This window comes from Anser brachyrhynchus (assembly GCF_964034855.1).
Source record: "Anser brachyrhynchus genome assembly, chromosome: 4".
In the NCBI taxonomy this organism is placed as follows: Eukaryota; Metazoa; Chordata; class Aves; order Anseriformes; family Anatidae; genus Anser; species Anser brachyrhynchus.
Genome location: NC_137698.1, coordinates 63,491,372 through 63,514,943, shown reverse-complemented (window position 1 = coordinate 63,514,943; position 23,572 = coordinate 63,491,372). Strand labels below are relative to the sequence as shown.

At 38.7% G+C, this 23,572-nt stretch overlaps 1 protein-coding gene across 3 annotated transcripts in view; it reads left to right on the top strand.

The window, feature by feature from the left end:
• Nucleotides 1–23,572, top strand: part of BST1 (bone marrow stromal cell antigen 1) — a 55,606-nt gene continuing 32,034 nt past the window's right edge. For 2 of the 3 annotated variants that reach the window (XM_080589956.1, XM_080589955.1), the window contains exons 1-8: nt 1–401; nt 4,148–4,277; nt 5,504–5,639; nt 6,079–6,161; nt 6,778–6,854; nt 9,439–9,531; nt 11,431–11,517; nt 11,984–12,043. In XM_080589956.1, the coding sequence (XP_080446082.1) occupies nt 235–401; nt 4,148–4,277; nt 5,504–5,639; nt 6,079–6,161; nt 6,778–6,854; nt 9,439–9,531; nt 11,431–11,517; nt 11,984–12,043 (833 nt within the window). In that variant the 5' untranslated portion in view covers nt 1–234. The remainder of the gene's footprint in view (nt 402–4,147; nt 4,278–5,503; nt 5,640–6,078; nt 6,162–6,777; nt 6,855–9,438; nt 9,532–11,430; nt 11,518–11,983; nt 12,044–23,572) is intronic. The other variant, XM_080589957.1, reaches the window with a different exon arrangement.

Sequence of the window (23,572 nt, the reverse complement as noted above, 5' to 3'; positions counted from 1 at the left end):
ATATAAGGAAGTGATGTATCCCGTTGCTACATTCATTGCAGGAAACAGTACGATTACATTCTCCGACAAGGTTCAGATTTCTGCCCAACTTTGTCATTTGTGTAGAGAACTACAGCCACTATTGAAGACATTAAATGTTAAGCCTCCTGGTTTCCATTGAACTTGTATCATTTAACTCTCCTTTTTATTTTTTTTATTTATTTTTTTAAGAACTCGTGTTGTCAAGAATTCACGATGAAGAGCCTTTTTTTGTCTCTCTTACTAGTCTCTATTCTGTGTATGAACAGCTTTTCAGAAGTGCGAGGAAGGAAATGGAAAGGTGAAGGTACGACACAAAACTTGGAAAGCATTTTCATTGGAAGGTGTTATGACTATATCAGAATTGTGAATCCTGCTGTTGGGTAAGTTTTTGCATGTTTCTGGATTAGTTTTTACGTTCTGTATGAAATAATCAGTAATCAAAAGTCTGATGTTTCATTCCTAGCCATGAAAGTATTGAAGCCAACATTCATGTAGCTTTCTAGAAACAAAAATTGAACTTTGATGGATGATGTAATAACAAGCAGTGTAAATAAGGCAAGATTTTTAATGCTTCAACTTCATGTTGCACATTTTTACCCTAGTAATACAGTGTTCTGTGAGGAGAGTGCTGCACAGAAACTGTGGGGATGTTACTTCTAAAGCACCAAATCTGGCAACACTCCTGGGAAGACCAGCTTCACTTTGCACGCGTTGTAGGTCAGATCAAGTAAGAGGGAAAGGACCTCACTTTATAGCTATCCTGTGCTACTGAAAGAAACTAGCTTATCCACTTGAGAAATCAAGTAGAAATCAACTGGTGAAGTGTCATTATCTGTTCATCGTCTTGTCAATAGTCATAGTTTTCACCATCTTTGTCAACTGCACAGAACTGGAGGTAACACACTTTGCTAAAATGACCGCTTTTTAATTCTTCTTTACATCGTTTTGGCTTTGGTAAAAAGGAGAAGTCTAAGGGCGGTGTCACTGAGGTCTGTCCTTTTTTCTGTCACCAGAATTTTTCCTGATAGTTTGAAGGTATTTGGAGAAGGGGGATGGCTGGGTTTCTGCAGTGTTGAATGGTAGTCTTATATAAAGTTAGATTATGTTGCATAATAATAGCAAATGCCACCACCTTCCCCCAACCTCCCATTTTCAGTTCCTCCTGCATAACAGGAAGATGTAGGACTTGTCATGAGAACGGGTTTATGATCTTTAATGAAGGCAAAATGACGTTTCCTCCTAATAATCTTACCCTATCAGAACCATTTTGCTTGAATTTCTGCATGAAAGAATCCATCATCCTAATGCAAATAACAGAGTACTAAAAGTTCATCTAAACAACTCAAGCTTGGCAAATATATAAACACGTCAGAGTGGAAGGTGCCAGTAAACTTTAACTATATGTTTTACACACCTACAATATAATATAAACTACAGAAACTTAAGTCTGTTAACAGTTGTTTACGTATCTGAAGTTTTATCTTGCAGTATACTCTAGATAGGTAAAGTTCCCATTACAGTTAATAGATGTCGTTTCATTTTTATCAGAAGAAAGGCATAACTAATAATGCAGAATACTCTAAAATAAGCAACTTAAAGGATGGTTATTGTGGAAATGTTAACTTCATCATGAACTGTTTGGAGCTTTTAAAAATGTAACCACAGTAGTAAAGAAAGTATTTATATATGACAGTTCTGTGGTCTAATTTCTGTGACATTTTCATGGTATAATTGTAAAGTTGAGGACTCTGAACACATTCATCAAAATTCTTACTCAGAACAGCATAAAGCAAGGCAGGACATTAGCACTGCTTTCCTGAATTAAGGTCCAGATTGGCTTTATAAAAAGAACAGCTGCACAATTAATTTCATGTTATGTGTTTTTACTCTCTTTCCCTTAGGTCTATAAGCAAATACTGTAATCTAAACAAAATTGAAATTTCATATAGCACAGGTGCAATCCGGATATTCTAATTATTTATTATCCTTTCTGCTCACTGTATGTTTCTTAATTGCCCCCAGGCTAGCTTTTACAGAGGCATAGCCACCTGGATAGGTTTTGCTTCTGAATTTATAATCAAACAGAATAATTAAAAAAAAAAAAAGGAAAAGAAAAAAACACTTTGCTGACAAAAAAGGAGCTGGCAAAACACGTCTTTGCACTACAATAACATTAAAACATAAAAATGTTTATATAAACATAAGGAAAACCTTACATTAAAACAGAACATACTAAATTGCAAAAGAGGTATTTTACAAAAGTGAGGGATTTGAATGAAAATCATGTTTGAAGTTTTTTTAATAGGACTATGCTGTATTACACAAACACAACTGTTCCTATCGTGCATTTCTTCCATATTTTTAACAGGTAGTATATAAAGAAAGTTTTTTGGGGAAAATAACTGACTACTATGAAATAAATCTGATGCAACTTACTAGTGTCTATTAAAATTGGAAGGAATTGTCCTGAACTACAGTCCTTTCCCACTCGGTAGTTTAAGAAGTATTTTGCCAGCTAAGAAATAATCCTTTTGATTTACAAGCTGTTCAAACCTGAGATGAGATGACATGAAGAAAAAAATGCTACTGAATTAGCCAGAAAATTACTGCTGGTTTCAACTGTCAACAAAGATTTCAGCTGAGGATAATTTACAAGTACTAACATGAAGAAGAGTGTGCTTACAGTAAACAACTCTTTAGCAGAACAAGAAATAAATATATACAGTTGTCAGAAGCTGAAGTTTAAGAACTTGAAATTAGAAATCGGGTGCAAATCTTGTTATCAAGACTATTTAAATATTGGAACCGCTGATCAAGGGTCATATTGCATCACTGAATATTTTCAGATCAAGATCCCATATTTGCTTAAGATAAGTTGTTTTTTAAACAGGTGTTGGAAAGCTATTTTTTAACTAGGTGTCAGAAGCATAAGCAGAGATTACTGTGAGAAGTTCAGCAGTTTCTTTCCTGCATGGGAGCTGTTTAGCTCATCATTAGGGGTCCTCTAGATTTAAATAACCTGGGACATGCAGCATTGCAAAACAGCTGCTTAAAGAATCTCGTGAGGAGAAGTGCCAGCAGAAACCCTGCTGTGTATGGATGACATTCAATGCACAAAATGCTAATTGCAAGGTTTAGTTTACTTATAGGGACTACTATAACCTGTTCAAGCTACAGCTTTGTAATTACAACCACTCACACAAGGAATGCTTTATGCAAATAAAATACATTATTCTGTTCTGCAGAGTGTTCCCAGCATAGACATTGTCACAGTGTAAGTGGGGAAGGCACTGTGGGAAAGTGATGAAAGTAGCACTTTACTTTTTAATTCCTCCAGGCAGGCTCAGAGCTTTCGCAGATGAGCCCTTGCAAATCCAGAGATTTAGGACACTTCCATCCCTCGGTGACCAGTCCTGTCCTTCTGCAGTTGACTGTCCCCAAGGCAGAAGTGGCAGAAGAGAACTGAGTGCACAGCCTAGCATCTCATTTCAGACCGCCTCTCAATGAGCAGTTTAAATGTTGAATCCTAACACTATTCTTGCAGCTACTACACAGTGACAGGACTTGTCCCATACAGCCACTGTACTCACTCCAGCAAGTTACAGCTCCATAATCCAAGGGCCTGCTTACACTGAAGGCATTTCTTCATCAAAACCATTATTCTGCCATCAGAACTTATTGGTATCTCCTCCTGCCTTGAATCTGACATTTTAAGAGTAAATTTACATTCCAATAGCTTTGCATGTTCAGCTGTGTTTTAACTGAAATGGCTTTTCAAATCCCCAAAATTTCTAAGAACGCTGCATTTCTACTGTGCTGTATATCACACCTCACTATGAATACCTTTTAAGAGTTTTTATGAATTGCATATAATTCTGATCCCACACTGTAAATCGTAGTATTTTCATTGCGTTTCATTTCCTCCTAATCTCTTTGTACAGGTGCTGCTGTAAGAAATAGGGAAAAGAAAAGAGATATAGGCTCTTCCTGAGCTGTGAATTTTCTATCTTAGCCTTGTGAGGGTTTTCATTTGGGGACTGAAAGAGATTGGCAACAAATGACTTTCTTGCTCTGCTTTGAAGAAAAAAAAAAACGTTCTGCTATTTGTTTGTTTCAACGATTGCAGTGAGAAGAATTGCTCAGAGTTATGGGAAGCTTTCAGAAATGCTTTTATTAACAAGGATCCTTGCAACATTCTACCTAAGGACTATGAATTATTTATCAAACTGGCATTTCACACAATTCCAGCTAACAAGGTAATGGTTATTAACGTTAAGTTAAGAGTTCTGTGACATCCAGCGGGTCTTCCATCACACAGTAGCTCAAAATGGACCACGAGTCATTCTGTGGCTGAATGAGGATTCATCATTTTGGCCCATCTGTAGTTTGCAAACTAAGCTCAAGCTGGATGGCACTTTTCGATGTGTTTCTCTTAGTTTATTTTATGCAGTAGCTTATGCAGTAATCTTTGTAACCCTCTGTACTATACAACTCCCTGCCTTTGTGCAGGAGACCCTGCTCCCGTGTCAGTGCTGTCCCCAAGGTTTCTGGATGTTTTTCGTCTCTTCCTTCTCCTGTACCAGCAGCTCTACATTGGTGCACATGGCTTCTGTATGCATGTTACCATTTCTTCATCCTCACTCCTTTTGCAGTGGATTGCATACAAACTTGGGATTTGTGTGCCTTTCTTATTGGTGTTACTTCCTTCTCATGCTACAAAGGTCCCTGTTTTTCCTGCCGTGCCAGGAGCTCTGTTGCAGTCCCTGAACTTGCACAGCTACTTTTCCTCAAGCTAGGTGCTCTGCTGGCTGCTTCCTTCTCCTCCCACTCCTCCCGCACCAGGTCTCAGGGCACTGAATGTTAAACTTTGACATGTTGAACGTATTAAAACTAGCATAACCAGAACTGAGATACGGTGCCATCATATCCCATCAAAATGTGTGCTTTAGCCTTCTCCAAAAGATTGTATTGCAAGGCAGTTTTTCTGCTCACACAATTATTCCTTATCTCTGAGTGATACAAGCTAAACTAACAAACCCTCCTGTCAACATAACTTCAACCATGAGCTCATTTTGCAAACACAACAGCTAGACATTGATTTTTTTCACATCATAATTCAGCATAGTAGTATGAGATAATTCTCTAAGATATACCTGGATTATGAATGTTTCCTCCTTTTCTTCATTTTCCTAAATGTCTGCCGAGGAAGGCAAAGCTAAGCCTAATTATATTTAATATGGGTCTATTTCCAATCTCAGCATGGTGAGAATGTCCCTCAAGCCTCTAATGATCAGAACTTACACCACCGTAAAAACAAACTTCATTCCTTTAAAGAGAGAGCTAACATTTATAACTATTAGCTTGATTTTGAAAGAAATACTAAAATGTGTTTTAAAGTGTTTTCAGCACCCCGTAATCTCATTGTTTCCAAACCCAAGTGATGGTTCCTTTCTTCTGTATTTTGTTTTTCTTTGTTATTTAGTCTCTCTTCTGGGAAAATAATCAGCTGCTAGTCAAGAGCTTTACCAGCGGAGCTCGTCGCTACATGTCTCTGAGTGATACTCTCTTTGGCTTCGTTGTAGATTTTCTAATCTGGTGTGGGCAGACCAACAGTGCTGGTAAGACAATTAATATTATATTAAACGTCTTTCCATATAACCATAATGGAGACTGAGTGCTGTGTTTTGGAGGAGGTAATTTTACCCCATGACAAATCAGGGTAGCTTCACTGTCTCATTCTCGCCTATTTGGTGTGAATATTTAACACAGAGAAATCTAAGCAGTGCTGCACAGGAGATAAACCTTGGTCCTTTGGTGGAGCTCATTGCATCCTAGGTATGGAGTTAGTCACTTTAACCAAATTATTGAGTCATAGTTTGTGTAAAATGCAAAGGATGGAAAATGCTAGAAAAAATACTGTTGGCAGCTTCCTGTGTTATGTCAGGCCATCGTGTATGTTCAGTGAGTAATGCAGGACTATTAGTAATTGCTTTCTAAGGTCACTTTTTATGGTCATTATCATCTCTTTAACAGTACATATCACGTGTCTTCCCACAGGACTGGACTATGAATCTTGCCCTACCATGGAAGAATGTGAAAACAATGCAGTGGATTCTTTCTGGAGGATGGCTTCAATCACTGTAAATAGTGCATTAATGCTCACTTTGTGCATTAGTGAGCATGTCCTGGGAAGTTCAAGAAAACAGTGCTGGATCAAAAAAGATTTAAAGTTATAGTAGGGCTAGATTATTTCCTCTGGTGCAAATAAGCTTTTCTAGGCTGAGTATAATTTAGCAAGAGGAACCCGACTCTTTCATCTTGTCTAGCTAATGTGTTCACATTCAGCGTTAGCTGTCTTAATGTATATTAAGCATACACTAAGCACAATAAGCATGCTAAATGTCTACGGAATACAGGTCTGAGGTGACATTTGACAGCTTTGAAGGAAACCCTTTATTCATAGATCAAGCCCAACAAGGAGTGTCAAAATGCATTATTCTTATACTAAAGAAGCTGTTTATAGGTTTAAAAAAAAACAGTTTGAGAAGATACATTGAATTAATGCATTGGCTGCTTAGTTCCTGTCTTCTCTACTGAAGTGAGCAGGCTAGGGTGCTAGTTTGATATTATTTTCACAATTCTGATAATCTCTTTGTTAAAATTCTCTCCTTGGTCATCATTTGCTTGCAAGACAATACCAAGATGTATAACAAATCAGTAAGATGAGTTCTAAAAAAAAAATGTTATGTATTGCAGTATGCACAGCACAGCTCTGGAGTGATACATGTCTTGTTGAATGGTTCTGCAGAAGGAGGAGCTTATCCAGTCAAAGGGTAAGAAAACTGTGTGAACCCAAAATAATGTGTTCAAGGTCTGATGCATGCAAAAAAAAAAGGTCAACCAGTTGTCTGGGCCTTCTGCTGCAACAAGGATTGGAAGTTTAGTAAGTTCTGGGGCCAGCTGTTAATTGTCCCCAGCTGTAGGAATCAGCATGAAATGGATGAAAGCAATCCTCTTGCGTTTTACAAGCTGCTATGGCAAGTAGGATAAATTCTCTTTGAAAGCCACATTCAAGGCAGACAACCTACTGCAGCAAAATTATAGCCTCTGCACGTCTTCAGAAAAATGAGCATTACAAAATATTTATTCAGGGACATCTGAGAGGAGAGGACATTGTTATAGGTAGTGTAGCCATTGTCAGGGCTAGGAGCAAACTTGGTAATTTCTATAGGGAAAGTGCTTGGTCCTGCTATTTCTCCATGACTGAGAGAGAAGTTCATCCAAGCTTGTATTTAAGATTTATTGTAAAAATAAGTCCCTAAGAACTTTTACTGAGTACGTGGCTGTAACAGCTGCCTGTCTTTGATGAAACATACATCTTTCCTTACCACAGCAGCCAGCCTGTCCAAGGCTGATAAAAACACTGTCTTAAAGAAAGCACAGAACATATCCTGCTCCTGTTTACTCAATGAATCATAGACTCATGAAGGTTGGAAAAGACCTCCAAGATCATCTGGTCCAACCATCCCCCTACCACCAATGTCACCCACTAAACCATGTCCCTGTGCACCAGGTCCAACCTTTCCTTAAACACCCCCAGGGACGGTGACTTCACCACTTCCCTGAAGACTGACAATCATTGCAAAGTTAATTGTATTTCTAGATAGGAGAGAAACAAGAAGTTCCTAAAAGCTACCAGCCGTTCCAGAACACCTACTATGTACTTATCCCGTTCCCCCAAAGGATCCATCTCTGGACACAGCTTTCAGCTAATCGAGAAGACTTGTATGGTTTCCTTGGGTTGGTCAAGTGGTCAGCTGTAACTGAATCTTCTGCAGATGATACTAGTTGGCAGCGGGCCAATGCCCAGATTCCATTATAGGTGCTGTCTTTATTTCAGAAATCTCTTACACGTGAATTAATTCTTCCCATCAGTTCCCTGAGTTACCTGTCTGATGGTATTCTGACCAGTGAAATCTCCACCACTGAAGCAAAGCCTGCCAAGAAAAAAAATAACAAGCATAGCCAGTTACTCCATCTGTTTTCTTTGCTATGTATTATCCGGCCCATTTATGACTGAATTTCTTTAAGAGATGTTTTCTGAAAGAGGCTTCAAGTTGAATAATTAATAGCAAGCAGGTGGTAATTTGAAAAAAAATCTGCCTGTCTTGCTAAATATCACTCAGGGCTATTTTCAGTTATTTCAAAGGCACTTCCAAAGTTCATGCTGCATTAGTTTGTACACTTAAATCATTTTAGGTCACCATTAAGTCACCTGTAACCATTTTAAATTAAGATGTGTTTCTCACTTCATTAGATGCATTTTTTGCTGTCAATCACATATGCATGAACGAGCAAAAGAGTTAAAAAAAATTGGGGGAGGGTATATTTTCCCTATGTATTTTAGACAGGCTTGAACACCTTGGATGGGCAAATCTCCTGTTGCTGCTACTGAGCTCTGGTTAACCAAAGCCATACATAGATGTGACCAGAGATGGCAACTGTTGGTAACCACCTTCCACTTCTCTGAAAGTTTAAATTAACATGCTAAAATGGTAGGCAAATTAGAGCACACACCTAGGCTCAGCCTTGCACCAACCACGCACTGAAAACACAGCCCTTACAAGCTCCATGAGGGGAAAGAAAAAGAACAATGAAAGGGTCAGAAAACATTATAGTACGTCTTTGCTGGAAGGGTTAGAAATCCATGGCTTTAAAATACCTGCATCTCACGAGAAAATCAGTTACAGACATTAAAATAATCCATTGGACTTGGCACCTCCCATTTGATGTCAGAAGATTTAGTTGCCATTATATTATCCTCTTTTAATTGTTATACAACTACCTAACAAAGTAAATTTACACAAGGCAATAAAGTGGAAGATTCTTCCTGCCAGGGACAGACAATAGAAGTTTCTCCCTTACAGTGTTATGTATTCCTAGACCAAATACCTAGTTATTTTTTTCTGTGATTTCATATCTAAAAATGTATTTGTCTCTTGGCTGTTGTTATATTTTATTTAAAACAGAATTGTATTGTCTCTAAGAACATTAACTACAAGAATGATCTTTCCTGACTAAATAACAAATGCTTTTTTTTTGGTTTTGCACTTTAAAGTTCAGCTCACTCAGATTCACCTTTAAGTTACAACTTTAATCAGCTGAGACCCTCTGAGAATAAGAATATAGAAAACAAAACTTCTGATTAAGTGTTTCACTTTGTGGACATTCAGAATGTGAATCAGATTTGTTCAACTCTGTGTTGAGTCTGATTGTAATCAGAAGATATAAATGTAAAATCAAGGAAGCTCGTATCCTACAGCAGGATCAGGGGCTTGACTGCAAAAGAGATTTGACGGCAAAGGGATTTTTTTTCCCGTTCCGTATAGTTCTAATAATTTGGTTTTTTTTAATCAGATTTTTTGCAGATTATGAAATACCTAATCTCCAGAAAGATAAGATCTCAAAAATTGTCATCTGGGTTGTGGATGATATTCAAGGACCAGATAGGTAAGTTGTATCGTCTAAAAACAATTCATTTCTCCTTTTTCAACCAGTTTAAAATTTTACCCTAGTTTTCTCTTTTATTGCAATTGCATAGCAATTAAACTAAAAATATTTTAGATGCTCTCACTAACAGAGAATGTACAATCCGACATTCCCAAAGACTGTATAAATAGGAGAATTAGAGAAAATAAAAATAAATTGTAGTATTAGTTCTGGAGTCCACTCAGTTAGTTTGAGATATGTATGTGTGGATCTCAAACCTTAAGTGATGATATAGCACATGCAGTTTTGCTATGAAAAGAGTGAAACTGAGTTTGAAATTAATAAGTGCAGATGTGAAATATTTCTTTTGCCTTGCCAAATACATTCTCTTCATTTTCACCTATCTTAACTGTTCTGGAAGTTAGTAGAAGCACGGAAATACAACAGGGCTCGTCTTGTCTCAATACTTAAAATCAATGCAGTAGGCTTTAACAGGTCTCATTCTGCTGTTAATTTTATTTTAAAAAATACACCAAAGAAGAAAAAAAGAAGTCCAAGCATAATAGTTTGTTGGTAAATAGCCAAGACCAAGAGAAGACTTTCAAAAGAAACATGGTGGAAAATGGACTCTGAAGTTAACAAAATAAAGTCATCAGGGCAGAAATTAGGCTTGTTTTGGGACTGATTAATGGTAAAAATAAAGTTCTCTATTTATTATAACTTTTGCAAGGGTCCCTAAGAATATATAGGGAAAGTTCTTGGTCCTGCTGTTTCTCCATGAGTGAGAGAGGAGGTCATCCTTCACAGATGAATTGGGGTTAGAGTAGAGGAAGTAAGTTTTACTCCAATCTGTACAGTCCCTGCAATTTAATATAACATATGGTGACTCTTCGTTGCTCTTAAAGCTGGTCCTGGCTGAAGAGAACCAGAAAAACAGCCTCAGATGTCACCTTATCCACCACTAAGTCCCTGGTGTCACCTGGATGTACCAGCAGCCTGGTGTGATGCTGCTCTTCTTGCATCTCACAACTTTTAGTTGCATGCATTCATTTTGTGTCGTCTCCCTTTCACTGTTCTCTTTCCTGTCTCCTTTTGCTTCTCTCTCATTACGTTTTGGCATGGCCAATCCAGATCACGTATGTTACTGTAGTGCTATGGAATCTATGTTTGTGCTTGTCTGGATGCATGGGCATATTTGTGTATCGTATTAATTGCTTTTCACAGTGATTTTGTTGATCCACATACGATTTCTTTAGTAATGGGTATTTACTGACCAATGGGTAAGTGAGAGACCTTAATACTTGACATTGGTTCACTTTTTAGAGGTCTCAGTAGGTTCTGTACTATGCCAAGCTTTCTTTGCTAATTGGACCAAATAAAAAAAAAATGGTGCTAGATATAGAAGCTACATTTAGGATTATTTTTGTTTGTGTTTTTTTTTTTCTGTCTCCTGTTTTAGTATTGTTTTGTGTAAGAAAGAGGACAAGCTTCTAACAACAAAAATAATTCAAATTTGTTATAACCAGCTTATTCTGTAAAGACAGCATCAACTCCATCACCAACTAAACACCTGCCAAAGAATATTAAAAATTAAAGTCTTTTTTATTATTTTTCTAAATTATATATCTTTTCTTGTTTCTGTAGTGAAATCTCAGAAACATGGGAGTATTGGTTAACGGAATCTGCAAATGCTATAGAAGCTGATAACAAGCTCCAGTCTCTGTAAACTGAATATAAAATGTTAAACAACTATAAGCAAATGAAGCATTATAAATAGGAATGTGCATCAGTTTTCTATGTGTGTTAAGGAGTATAGAAGAGACAAAGTAATGGGGATTTACATTACTAATTCCATCAAGTCCAATGAAAGGAAATTACATGATGAGAGGCATGCAATAATATTACAATCTTTTCTCACAGAGATTCCTGTGGAAAAAATACTGTAAAGATATTAGAAGACCGACTGAAAACCCTTGGTTATGATGTCACCTGCACTGACAATTACAAGTAAGTGAAAATCCTTCATAAATACAATGTATCTGCAGAAGCAACTGATCTATTTTAAATTATTGCTGAGCTTCAAATGTCTAAGTACTAGACTTAAGTACAAATGTCTAAGTACTACAGACTTAACATTTTCCAGCAACGAATTAAGCAAAACACTGCATCTTATTGTATAGTTGTGCAATTAAGGGGAATGTTATACTTATCCAATGTTAGACACAGAAGATGGCCTCGTGTACCTATTCATAGTAAAATGTACATTTGAACTGAAAATTTAAGCAATAGTTGAAAAAGTGTTGAATGCCTGCAGAATTACTAATTAACACTAGTGTTCACAGCTTTAGTTATTCACAGGGTATCATTGAAGGGAAGCTTTAGACAAGGTAATATTTTTGAGTTTGTTTCATTTCTTCATTTGTTTTCTTTAGTGTTCTGTCTGAAAGATGCAAATAAAACAATCTCTTCACAGGCCTGTAGTGTTCTTACTCTGCGTGGATTATCCTGATGACTCTAACTGTATTCTGTCATCGTAAGTAAAAGAAGTTCAGTACATCACCAGTGTCATTACAGCCAAGTGAATAATGCAGAAGTCGACAATTAACAGATTCCATCTCAACCATCTATATAGGATCCATAAGCAATACGCATTATTCTTAAGTTTATTGCTTACTCTGTATTAAGTAAACAATTTCTATCTACAGATTGTGTACAAAACACAGTGAGTCACTGCTGTTGCAAATTAGGTGTTAATCATTTCTCTTTGATCACACAATCACACTGCGTATCACTAATGGTATGAATGAAGTTTGTAAATATCAGTGTTCTACTGCAAAATCTACTCAAAATTTTGAATTATTTTCATAAATATTCATCCAAAAATAATGAAATTGTATGTCAAATGACCATAGAACTAAAGAACACTTCTCCAACTACTGGAGCTTCTGGTTCCAAATTTTGAGAAAGTTTTTTTAATCTTCCATTTTGCATGCAAGCTCAATTTCTACGTTTTAATACATTTACTTTGGTCCAGTAGGTTATCTGCAGAAAATGCAGATTAAATCCAAGATAAGCCTTTTTTAATTAGCAAGCATCACTCCCCCACTAGGTTTTCATTGTTTCCCTTCCTATAAATATATATATTTTTTTATTGTGTAAAGAGTATTAAATTCATTTATTATGTATTTCATTTAATTTTACAGGAAAGAGGTCTGTTTTCACTTGTATTTTAAACTATATGTTGTTACAGGTATAGGTACACATAAGACATTTGAACATCTGAATGTGAAAACTTCCTCACAGTTTGGAAACTTGCAGGATTCATAAATGTGTAGAAGTTGTTCTCTAGTTTTATTATTTTTATTCACAATCCATACATTTGTCCACATCTTATCTTCTACTCCCCTTTCTGCCCTAATTCAAGCACTTGCAAATCTTTTGTATGTTAAAACCCGTGTAATGCTGCAATGATTATCTCTGCTATCAAAAGCCTGATTTGCTGTCCCTGGTTATGGCAGCACACGACTCCTGTGCTCAGGTTTGGATCCGTTCTGCCTGCCTCTGAACGGACATTGTGTGGCAGTAGTGCTTCACTTAGTACAAAAAAGGAGATGTATATCGCTTCCCATAGCATGAGTTCAGTTTTTAATACACCCTTACAGAAAAAGAGTACTCTTCTGTTTCTGTGGGTCACTGAAAGTTTTTACTCATCTTGCTATGTAACAACATTTACACCCAAATTATATCCCAGCACCAACCTATAAACATGCAATGAAAACAGCAGCATTTTAGAAATCACTGATAGCTCTAGAATCCTTTTAGGTAGTAGATATTAAAATCAGCCTGTTTCTGGCTTGTTGAGGCACTTGTTTTTTATTGGATACCACTTGCACAGAGGATTAAACAGGGTTTCCTTGTTCTGTCAGTGAATGATAAGGCTTTTGTTCATAGGTGTCAAGGACTTGGCCGTAATCATCCTCATCAGGAAAAGTTTCCTTGCTTCTTTTCTTCCTGAGCTTTACATTCCCTCTTGTGTGCATGGCAATGCAATAGGTTTAATACACTTCATATCTATGCTATCCCTGATCAAGACAGAGCTTCCCAATCTGCATGCTAAAAATCATTGCAGCTCTCTGAAATTTAAGTATCTGACATACTTAACACAAATGAATGCTTACACTCTTCCCCAAATCACTTCTCTGCAACAAATAGCATCTTCATTGAAATTAGCCACCCTTTCTGAAAGAGCCTTAAGCAGGTGTTAGATAAATTATTTGATGATTATCTTCTACGTCTGTTTTCTCTGTAGATGGATTCTGCCTCTCTGATGGTCCATTAGCTGACATGGGGACAGTTTGGTCAGTAGTGGTGACATGGGGACAGTTTGGTCAGTAGTGGTGTTACTGTTAAGAGCATATATCTCACCACAGGGATGTTTAAGGGATCTAAAGGTACACAAGTCCATGGCACCTGATGAGATACATCTGTGGGTCCTGAAGGAACTGGTGGATGTGGTTGCTAAGCCACTATCCATCATATTTGAGAGGTCGTGGCAATCCGTTGAAGTTCCTACTGACTGGAAGAGGGGTAAAATAACCCCCGTTTTTAAACAGGGATAAAAAAGGAAGACACAGGGAACTACAGGCCAGTCAGTCTCACCTCTGTACTTGGCAAGATCATGAAGCAGATCCTCCTGGAAACTATGCTAAGGCACTATGCTGAGGAGAAGGACCTGGGGATGTTGGTTGATGAGAAACTCAATATGAGCTGGCAATGTGTGCTTGCAGCCTAGAAAGCCAGCTGTATCCTAGGCTGCATTAAATGTAGCGTGACCAGCAGGTCGAGGGAGGTGATTCTCCCCCTCTGCTCTGCTCTCGTGAGACCCCACCTGGAGCCCTGCATTCAGCTTTGGGGCCCCCAGCACAAGAAGGACGTGGACGTATGAGAATGAGTCCAGAGGAGGGCCACAAGGATGATCAAGGGGCTGGAGCACCTCTCCTGTGAAGACAGGCTGAGGGAGTTGGGGTTGTTCAGCCTGGAGAAGAGAAAGCTCTGGGGAGACCTGGGAGCGGCCTTCCAGTACCTAGAGGGGGCTACAGGAAAGCTGGGGAAGGACTCTGTCAGGGAGTGTAGGGATAGGACAAGGGGTAATGGCTTTAAACTAAAAGGGGGTAGGTTTAGATAAGGTATTAGGAAGAAATTCTTCACTATGAGGGCAGTGAGGTCCTGGTTGCCCAGAGAAGCTGTGGATGCCCCATCCCTGGAGGTGCTCAAGGCCAGGCTGGATGGGGCTTTGGGCAACCTGGTCTGGCGGGAGGTGTCCCTGCCCGTGGCAGGGGGTTGGAACTGGATTATCTTTAAGGTCCCTTCCAACCCAAGTCACTCTATCACCCTCTGGTTTTATGATACCTGTTAAGAAAAGGCTTCCTTTGCATTGTGTGTACACATACGACATTTTCATACTTCAATGATAAATACTGACAGTAGGCATGCAGGCTGCAGTGCATCCCCTTTCACTATGGCTGTTTGTTACAATACTGCTAGCTGGCTTCTCATCCTCTAGAGCTTAATGTCCCGAGCTCAGAAACATCAGTTGTACAAGAGACTTTTTGTCACCACAGCTCCTGTTACATCGGCGTTCCAAGGGAGAGGGCCGTGGCAGAGGGATGGCCCAGAAGGTGCTGCGGTTTGCCTGGAGCTTCTTGCGTAGTGATAGTGGCCCTTAACTCCTCTCCAGGTTTGAGCTGTATTCCTGATGAGCCAAAATTCAGACTTCTTTTTTGACTTTGACACCCATGTTTGAAGAAAACATGCAAGTAAAAGGATGCCCACTAGATGGCAGAGATGGCTTACAAACATAAGCAGAAAGGAAGCCTAATGCAACCTATTAGTAGTGGTATTTATTACTTGCATTTTTGCAATGTCAGGGAGTCTTAGAAATGGATCCAGATACTGTTGTATCAAGCACTCTAAAAATATAGACTTCTAGGACTGCTTCTCTCTAGAAGAGCTCTATACATTTCTCAGGTATAAGCCAGAGATGGTGCATGGACATGGAGCAATAAGGAGGCTCAGGTAGCATGGACAAACAACAGAGAGAGGTTTCCCAGGGTTCTGCACACAGATACCCTATTTATAAAGTCATGACAGCTAAAGGGAATCTGGTGGCAAGCACTTATAAAGAAACTTCTAGCTTAGCACTTGGACTGCAAACTTCATCTTTGGCAACAAACCTCTGGTATTTAAAAGAATCCTAACTCAGCCTTGTGCTGTGAACATCCTGTTTGTTTTCTTTTCTTCAGATCTGCACCACCAGCACAAAGAAGACCTATATCTTCAGACAGAGGAGGCAGCTGGAACAAGCTCATGTTTGTTTCTCTCGTAGGCTTTTTATTCAGATCTGCTTCAGAGTACTGAGATAATCAACTGAATCCATATTCTCTATTGTCTTAGCTGGCTATAAATTTGGCTTTAATTCATTTCTAACTGCAATTTCACCCTACTTCTGTGACTGGCAAACTTGCATATTAAAACCCTGCATAATTCTATCTAGATATCAACTACTAATAGCATAAAAAAATCTGCTGCTAGAAAGCCTCACCCTTCATTTCCTTTTCTTGAATAGAAGACATCCATTGCTGTTTCATCTTATCCCAATCCTCCAGAATGAAACTGAGAATAATACTTTCTCTCTGTTCATAGAGTTCACAAAGAAAACCTAAACAATGTCCACCATACATCTCCCAAACAACTAAATCCTACTATTTTGGCCTTGAAAACTATGCTTTGAGAAGGGGAAGTGGGAGCAGGAAGTATGAGTTCAGATGCTCACTTGGTACAAAATATAATAAGCGAGACAGCGGAAAAATTAAACTCATTTTCATAGTCTACCAATTGAGCCAAACGTAACTGAAACAGTTATACACATGATAGTTACAGAATATGCAAGCCACGCATATTCTGTTTACCAGGTTTACCATGTACTGTCAATTGCTTCATCATCCCCACAGCTGTTCCTCAGCTGGCTATCTCCCTGCCACTGGATAACGGGTAATATGGTTGGTAGTACCGGGTCTAGAAGGCTCCACAGGTTTTCTAGCACAAGGTGTTTAGCATATCGAATTCAGACAAGAACCTGCCAGGTCAGATATTTGTCTGCTTTCAGTGGACTCAGTGTGTTTGAGAATATATTGAGAAGAAAGCAGCTGCCATCTTGAAGGTCTCTTGAGTTACTTCTGTAAGTTATCTATGTTCCAGATGGATGTTCATCTAAACTACCAGGGCATCCAGCTACTAAGATGACACATAAATCTTTGGAAAAAAATAGTTGTTGTTTTAGAAAATAATTGGAATTTTGTTGCACATTCTCTGTTAGCTTCTGTGTTATTTATTTGTGTTTGTATTAGCTAATTGCTAAGAAATAGTGATAGAATGTTCCTGTTATCTCAGTTTTTCTAATTTAGGACTTCGTAGTAGATTTGCATCCTTTCAGTCCCTGGTACAACTATATCAGGTTAAATGTTTGAAAGATACTATCTGAAATATGTTGCTGTTGCTTATTTGCCTGGTTTCCATTCCCGTAATAATCTTTAAATTGGTTCCTGTGCAAATCCATTTGCACAACATACAGAGTTGCATTTGCCTGTGTCAGAGTTAGATTAGGGCTCAAGCTCAAAGGATTCTTGTGTGTTTCAGAAACTTGCAAAATGACTGACGTCAGGCTCACAGATAGGTGTCCAAGCCACCTTTCGGTCTAGTGTTGTCCTGCCCACTGACCACTGTACTACGGTGTGGGTGGTGGGATTCAGACAGTAACTGAATATCATCAGCAAGGCATATGGCTCTCAGGCAACTGCCACCCACAAGCCAAGCGTCCCCACTGGCTAGCTTTTGCTTTCTGGCCCATGTGAGCTTTTCAGCCTCTGGACGCTATCAATTTCAGCAGTGCAGTCATGCCTGGCAGTTATGCATGGTACCAAACACACTGCAGGAAGTGATAAATAATTCTGTTTTAAAACTTGCAGGATGCACAGCAGGATAGATTCAATGCAAATGACTTGAGGTTATTTACTGTTTGACCTTATATCGAGACCAACATACCCAGAAACCTCCTGCAGTGTTTTCTTATTTCTAATATTCTTGCCTCCTTTCCCATTACATCGACTCAGCAGCAAAACCAGCATTTTATTTTTCCCAATATCTTTTCAATAAAGTGCTTCAAACTTGCAGGAAAAGCTTGGGAAGATCTGTAAAGTTTTTTAGCTAACCAACTAATATAGCTGGGAAAAGAAGGCAAAATTTTAGATACATAGTCTTCTTCAGATCTTAAAGGCAGCAGATGCCGAGCTGAGTATGGATCAGTTCTGAGTTTAACTTAATTTTTTTAATTAGTATGAAAGAACAGTGCATCTAGCATCTAGCAGGGCAAAAAGCAAAGTGAGAAACAGTAAGGTCATTTCCTAACAAAAAGTGAGCAAGAGAATCCCTTCTCTCTCTTCTTCTGTTTCTACAATTACACAGCATGCAAACAGGGCTATTTACACATACATTTTACACGTATGTGGTGAGAATGAGCCCTGTCTGTGCTTTGTCTTAACACTTGGTAAATGCTGTGATTAGCAATGTCTCCTGTAAAAGCTGTGGCACATTTGGAGGAATCATGTCTAAATGCCTGCTAAGGCTCAACAGGCTGGTTCAAAAACGGATTCAAAATGTTTTGATCATTTCTATTTGTACTAGCAGTACTGCAGATACAGCTGTCTGCAGACACGAATTCAGGTCTGGAACTGAATTTCAAGGGGGAAAATGCTTCAAGGGGGAAAACGTTTCAAGGGGGGAAATGTTTCGTATGAAAACATGGTTTTTATCACTTCATTTTGAATCCAGTTTGATACCACAATTCTGTATAGATCTGTCAATACCCAACTACTCCTGGCAAACGAAAGCCTCATGCACCATAGCATTACGGGGTGCTTTGCATTTACACAGACAGACCTGTGGAAGCTACTGATACTAAGTTAGTATTTTGTATCTTCACCCATTTTGTGGACCACAAAAACTCAGTTATGTCACGCTCTTCATTCCTATATGCAAGTAAATATAATCTCCCTTCCGCTACCCTATTTTTGTTTCTGCTGCATGTGTTCGTGTCACTGTATCTGACAAAAGCAGAACTCTAATTCGGAATAACTTATTTTTTCAGCATGTCTGTGCATGCACATGTATACATCTGCTCATGCCCGCTCTGACTACTTTTAAATGCAAACTCTTGAGTGCTTTGGAGTAAGTGTTAATGAGAATAAAGCAAGGACAACTTGTTCACCTCTCTGCCCTTTTAATACTGCTGGCGTTTATTTTTGTGTTATTGGCCTGACGAGATATTCAGCTGACACATCTGTGTTTCCAATCAGCAATCTCAAATGTAGTGAAACTTCCACTGGAACCTCAAGAAGTTGCACAGTACTCAGTTGTTCAGAGGAAGGGAACTTCTATGATAGCTTTCTTTAAAACTGGATCTGCTAGAAATAATTCTGGTGTATTCTGCTTCAACAATAGAATGTAAGTTGGAAGAAGGGTGCTTTTAACAGAGGCAAGAAATTTGGTTTAAAATAGCTCAGTATAGGGAGGCACGGCATCTTAATTTAGGCAAATGCTAGGGTGGTTCAAGCAGCTTACAGTATTTTTTCTGAGTTTCAGGTTTTTCCTAATTCCAGCTTCTGCCCTGTCTAAATGTACTTGTCATTGTACTTAAGAGAGGAAGAATACAATTTGCTAATTTTTGCAGGTAGCTGAGTTCCTGTAGTTCTCTGTGAATCACAAAGGCAAGCTCACAAGAGACTCTGTCACCCCACTACAGCTCAAGTGCAGCTCAAGTGCAGGCTGGCAAGCAGAGGGGCTGAGGAAACTGGGGCCTGGGAGCACAGTACAGACCCTGCCCTCACACCGTGCCAGAGCATCCACCTTGCCCGGGCAGCCCCCTCCTCACCTGCCTTTGCTCTCTTTCCTGCCATCTGCAGCAAAGGTGAATCTGGTCTCAGTTCAGATGAGTTATTTCATAATTTTAGCAGACTATGAGTGAAAAAGCATGATGATGGACATTTTATAACAGGAAAAAGAAACAGGAAATTATATTTAATAATATGCATTTCCTTTAGGTAATAGCTACTAAAGTAACATAATTAGTCCTTTACTCGTGACTGTTTGACTAGGAATACCTCCACACTCTGCTTTGGTAAGCTCCCAAAGTACAGACAGAAGGGATCCTCCAGAACCATCTGTCTGGAGTAACTTGAGTTATACCATCAGTTACAATAATTAACAAAGTAATTCTGTTTGCCTGGGCATCTGTTAGTGGATATACATGACATGGTCTGATATCAGATACTAACAAGTGCTTCAATGAATAATTAACAAGGAATGTCAGGTATTGCAGGTGTAAACCAGGATGATAAGTCAAGAATTTAGCAAACACTGGACCACTAAACTGTAGGAAGACTTTTTTTCCCATTTGCAACAGGTAGTCAAGAGAGCTGTGCTAAGAAAATGGCAGGTGTTGCATATTCTTAACTAAGTTAGGGTAATGATGAAGAAAAGCTCCTTAGGTCACACTCTGCTGTTTTGAGCACAAGTAGCTATTCCTTCCAAATTTTAGTCTTGCAGTCTCAAATCACAACTAAGACATGCTGGACTACGTATGTCGTGCTTCATTCTTACTTTTCCCTCTAGTTTAATGAAAGATGCAAGAAAATCCAGAGCTGGTATTTCCTTGAAGAAGAATAAAGTCACTTGACTGTCACCTTGAACTTTTTGTCACCACTGCCCATAAGCATGGGGTTAAAAAAAAGAAGGAAAGAGTGATTATAAAAGCAAAGTATATGGCATGTATCATACAAAAAGAATCTACAGTAAGACACAGTAAGAATAACCAATAAACATGGAAGGCACAGCATCAAATCCTGGACAAATATTTAAACACATATATACAAAAGCATATTTTACAAAATAGCTGGCAACCAGTAAAGATCTTGTTTTTCAGGTTTCATGTTTTTCTTTCACATGGATCCCTGCCAAGTGGCAGACCTACTCCCTAGAGTTCTTTCAGGAGAATTCTGCAATTTATACAATCCTGTGCCTGCCTAACATACCTTTATATCAACCTTGTTTTGTTGGCCGCCTCAGTGGGATGGTGGCCAGCTGGGTACTTTGTGCCAGAACGTGTGAGCAGCATAATAATTAGTAATGGCCAGAAAACAAGCAATTGAAAGTTGGTGAGATTACTCCATTTGTCTTCACTCTGCACTAACCTAAACTTTGAAAAGTAAAAGCAGAAAAAAAGTACAGCAAGCTCATCAGACTGTTAAGTAGCCCCAAGCTAGCTGCCTGCTCACACAATCAGAAGATCCCTAATTCCTAGATGATAGCTTTGGTATAACTCTCACTTTCTTGCAATCCCTTCTATTTCAGCTGTTCCATTTTGTATAAATTAAACATTGCTTGAGCAAAAAATATTTTCTCGATAGCTTGATTCATGCTGAATGCATGATTCCTTAAACTTGCGTCTCCCACTCTGCACATCAGTGCTTTAAACACTATATTCTTGAATGCGTTCTTTAAAAATTGATCTAGGCCATTATTTTCTGGCATGGCTAAGTAGAAAGCTGTATCAAAAAAGGTGAAGATGATGCAGAAGAATGAAGTGACTTGTTTCCTCGTGCTGTTTGGGAGCTACTCCACGGCTCGTGCGTCCACTCCACCAGCAACGTGTATGTATGCAGGGGATTTCTTCGTGCATTGCACAAGCCCTAGCTATGAATTTGTTTTGTTACAAAGCTGCCATTTTGGCTGCAAAAGAAATTGTAAACAGAAAAATGCAAAAAGCAGCACTGGTGGCAGCAGGAAATTCTTCAGGCAGCAGAAAAGCTTATGAAGCACCTGTAAAAGTGCCAAGCTTTCAACGTGAAGGGGAAGGAGCAGATGGCCTGACACTCAGGAGAGCTGGCAAGGGAAACCAGCACAGAAATGGGAGGAAGAAGCTTGGTCTAAAGGGGGAAAACTTTTTAGACCCTTTGAAATCTTTGATCGCAATAGACAAAGAAAAATGTTGGTCATTAGTGTCTGTTACCCTGCCTCACCCTGAACATACAGCCCCAACTGTCGTGACTCCAACTGGCTACAAGCAAACTCACACAGCAACAAGTAAAGAAACGAGTGCTGATCACACACCGGGAAAGGAAATAGAGTATGCCGAGTTATTAAGGGATAGCTATTCCCAAACATTCTTCCCCAGAATGTCAGCTTTAAATGCACTTCCCATTGTAACGATGTTAATTTGTAAGGCAGTCAAAACTGTAGCAAGGTTTGAAAGATGGAGTGCAGAACAGATGCTGTGACTTCTGAGAAAGGTTGGAGTACATCTACATTCTTGTCAGTCTATCTCACCGGATATTTGATGCTACTGAATAAATCTGAGTGTCCATAAATCACGTCCTAGGAAGAAGCAGCTTAAAACTGAGTAGTTCCAGTGCCGTTTTGGTAGCGTACAACACCAAGGGAAAAAGCAGGCCACTAATTTTAGGATCTTAAGCTCTGTTATGAGGCCTGAAAATCGCTCATCCCTTATGCTGTCTCTGTAGTCTCCTTTTAGACAACAACATGAAAAGATCAGAGCTAGTTTTCTATGCAGTGCTTAGTAGGAGTTTCCTTATCAGAAAGGTTTTTAGAAAAATTAACATATCCACAACTAGAAGAGCCTTTCAAAACATCCCTGAATTATTACTTTGGACTGCAGAAGAACTTCACAGGAAAACAAATAACAATAATTTCCCATACAGAGACAAACAAACCTTACCTACGTGGACAATCAGAAAGGTTTGGAAAACTTATTTGCTAATAAGGAAAATTTATCACTTACTGATAAAAGTTTTATCTTCCATACTAATACATCATGCTTGATGAGGGGAAAAGACACTTGGCTTCCTTTATTTCTCTGTTACATCCCATCTGAGAGTAAGGACATTTGGAAGGATGGAATAGGGTGAGACAGAGATTGTATCCTCGGACTCAAAGGGAACTGAAGAGCCTGCAACCATTCCTGCTTTAATAAATCAGTTTGAATGGAAATCAGTTGAAAACAGAAGATAGGAATTGAGCCTGTCACAGCCACGCTGTAGCTGTTTAATCTCATCCTATTTCTTCCAAAAATAGTTATCTAAGAGGACACATTTCATAAAGTATTTTTGAAATGACTGATGGATGGATGTCAGAAACTTTACTGTAGAAGCCTGAATGTCATGACTGTCTGTGAGACACTTCTGTACGCCAGAGCAACAAATCTTCCAAAAGAAGATTCATGAAACTATTCAGAAAGGATAGCTTTTTTTCCACTATGTAAAGGGGCATTTTAGAGAAGACAAAGCAAAACTCTTTTTCAGGAATGCACAACGAAAAAACTAGGGATGATTGTTAGTTTTCAACAAAAACTAGGGACGATTGTTAAAATGCACAACAAGTGAAATTCTGTTCAAACATCAAAAAAATCACCATGGAGGTGGTCAAACAGTGGAGCAGCTTGCCGAGAGAGGTTCTGGATTCTCTATCTCTGGAGGCTTTCAAAGCTCCGCTAGAAAATGCCCTGAGCAACCTAATACAAGCTTGAAGTTGCACGTGAGTTGAGCAAATGGTGGGACCAGCTGACCTGCAGAAGTCCCTTCCAACTCACATTGTGCAATGATGCTGTGAGTTTTCCAAAAATGGCAATTACTGGATATTTTCTTTCTGGAAAGGCCTGTCATACATGGTACTATCCCCTTTTTGTTTTCATAATACAAATGCCTAACTGGCAAGACAGCTTTATTTTTATAACATATTTAGCTGTCCATAGATTTTTAGCAATCAGTCATACTGGGTGTGTTCATTTCAAAACCTGACAGCTAACATGTTTATCAAGGACATTTCAAATTCTAATTTAAGCAACACAAATAATATTCCACAACACATTGCATTCACAGTCAGCCTTAAGCTACCTGAAGATTTGCCTTTATACATAACTGATTTCAGGTATTGT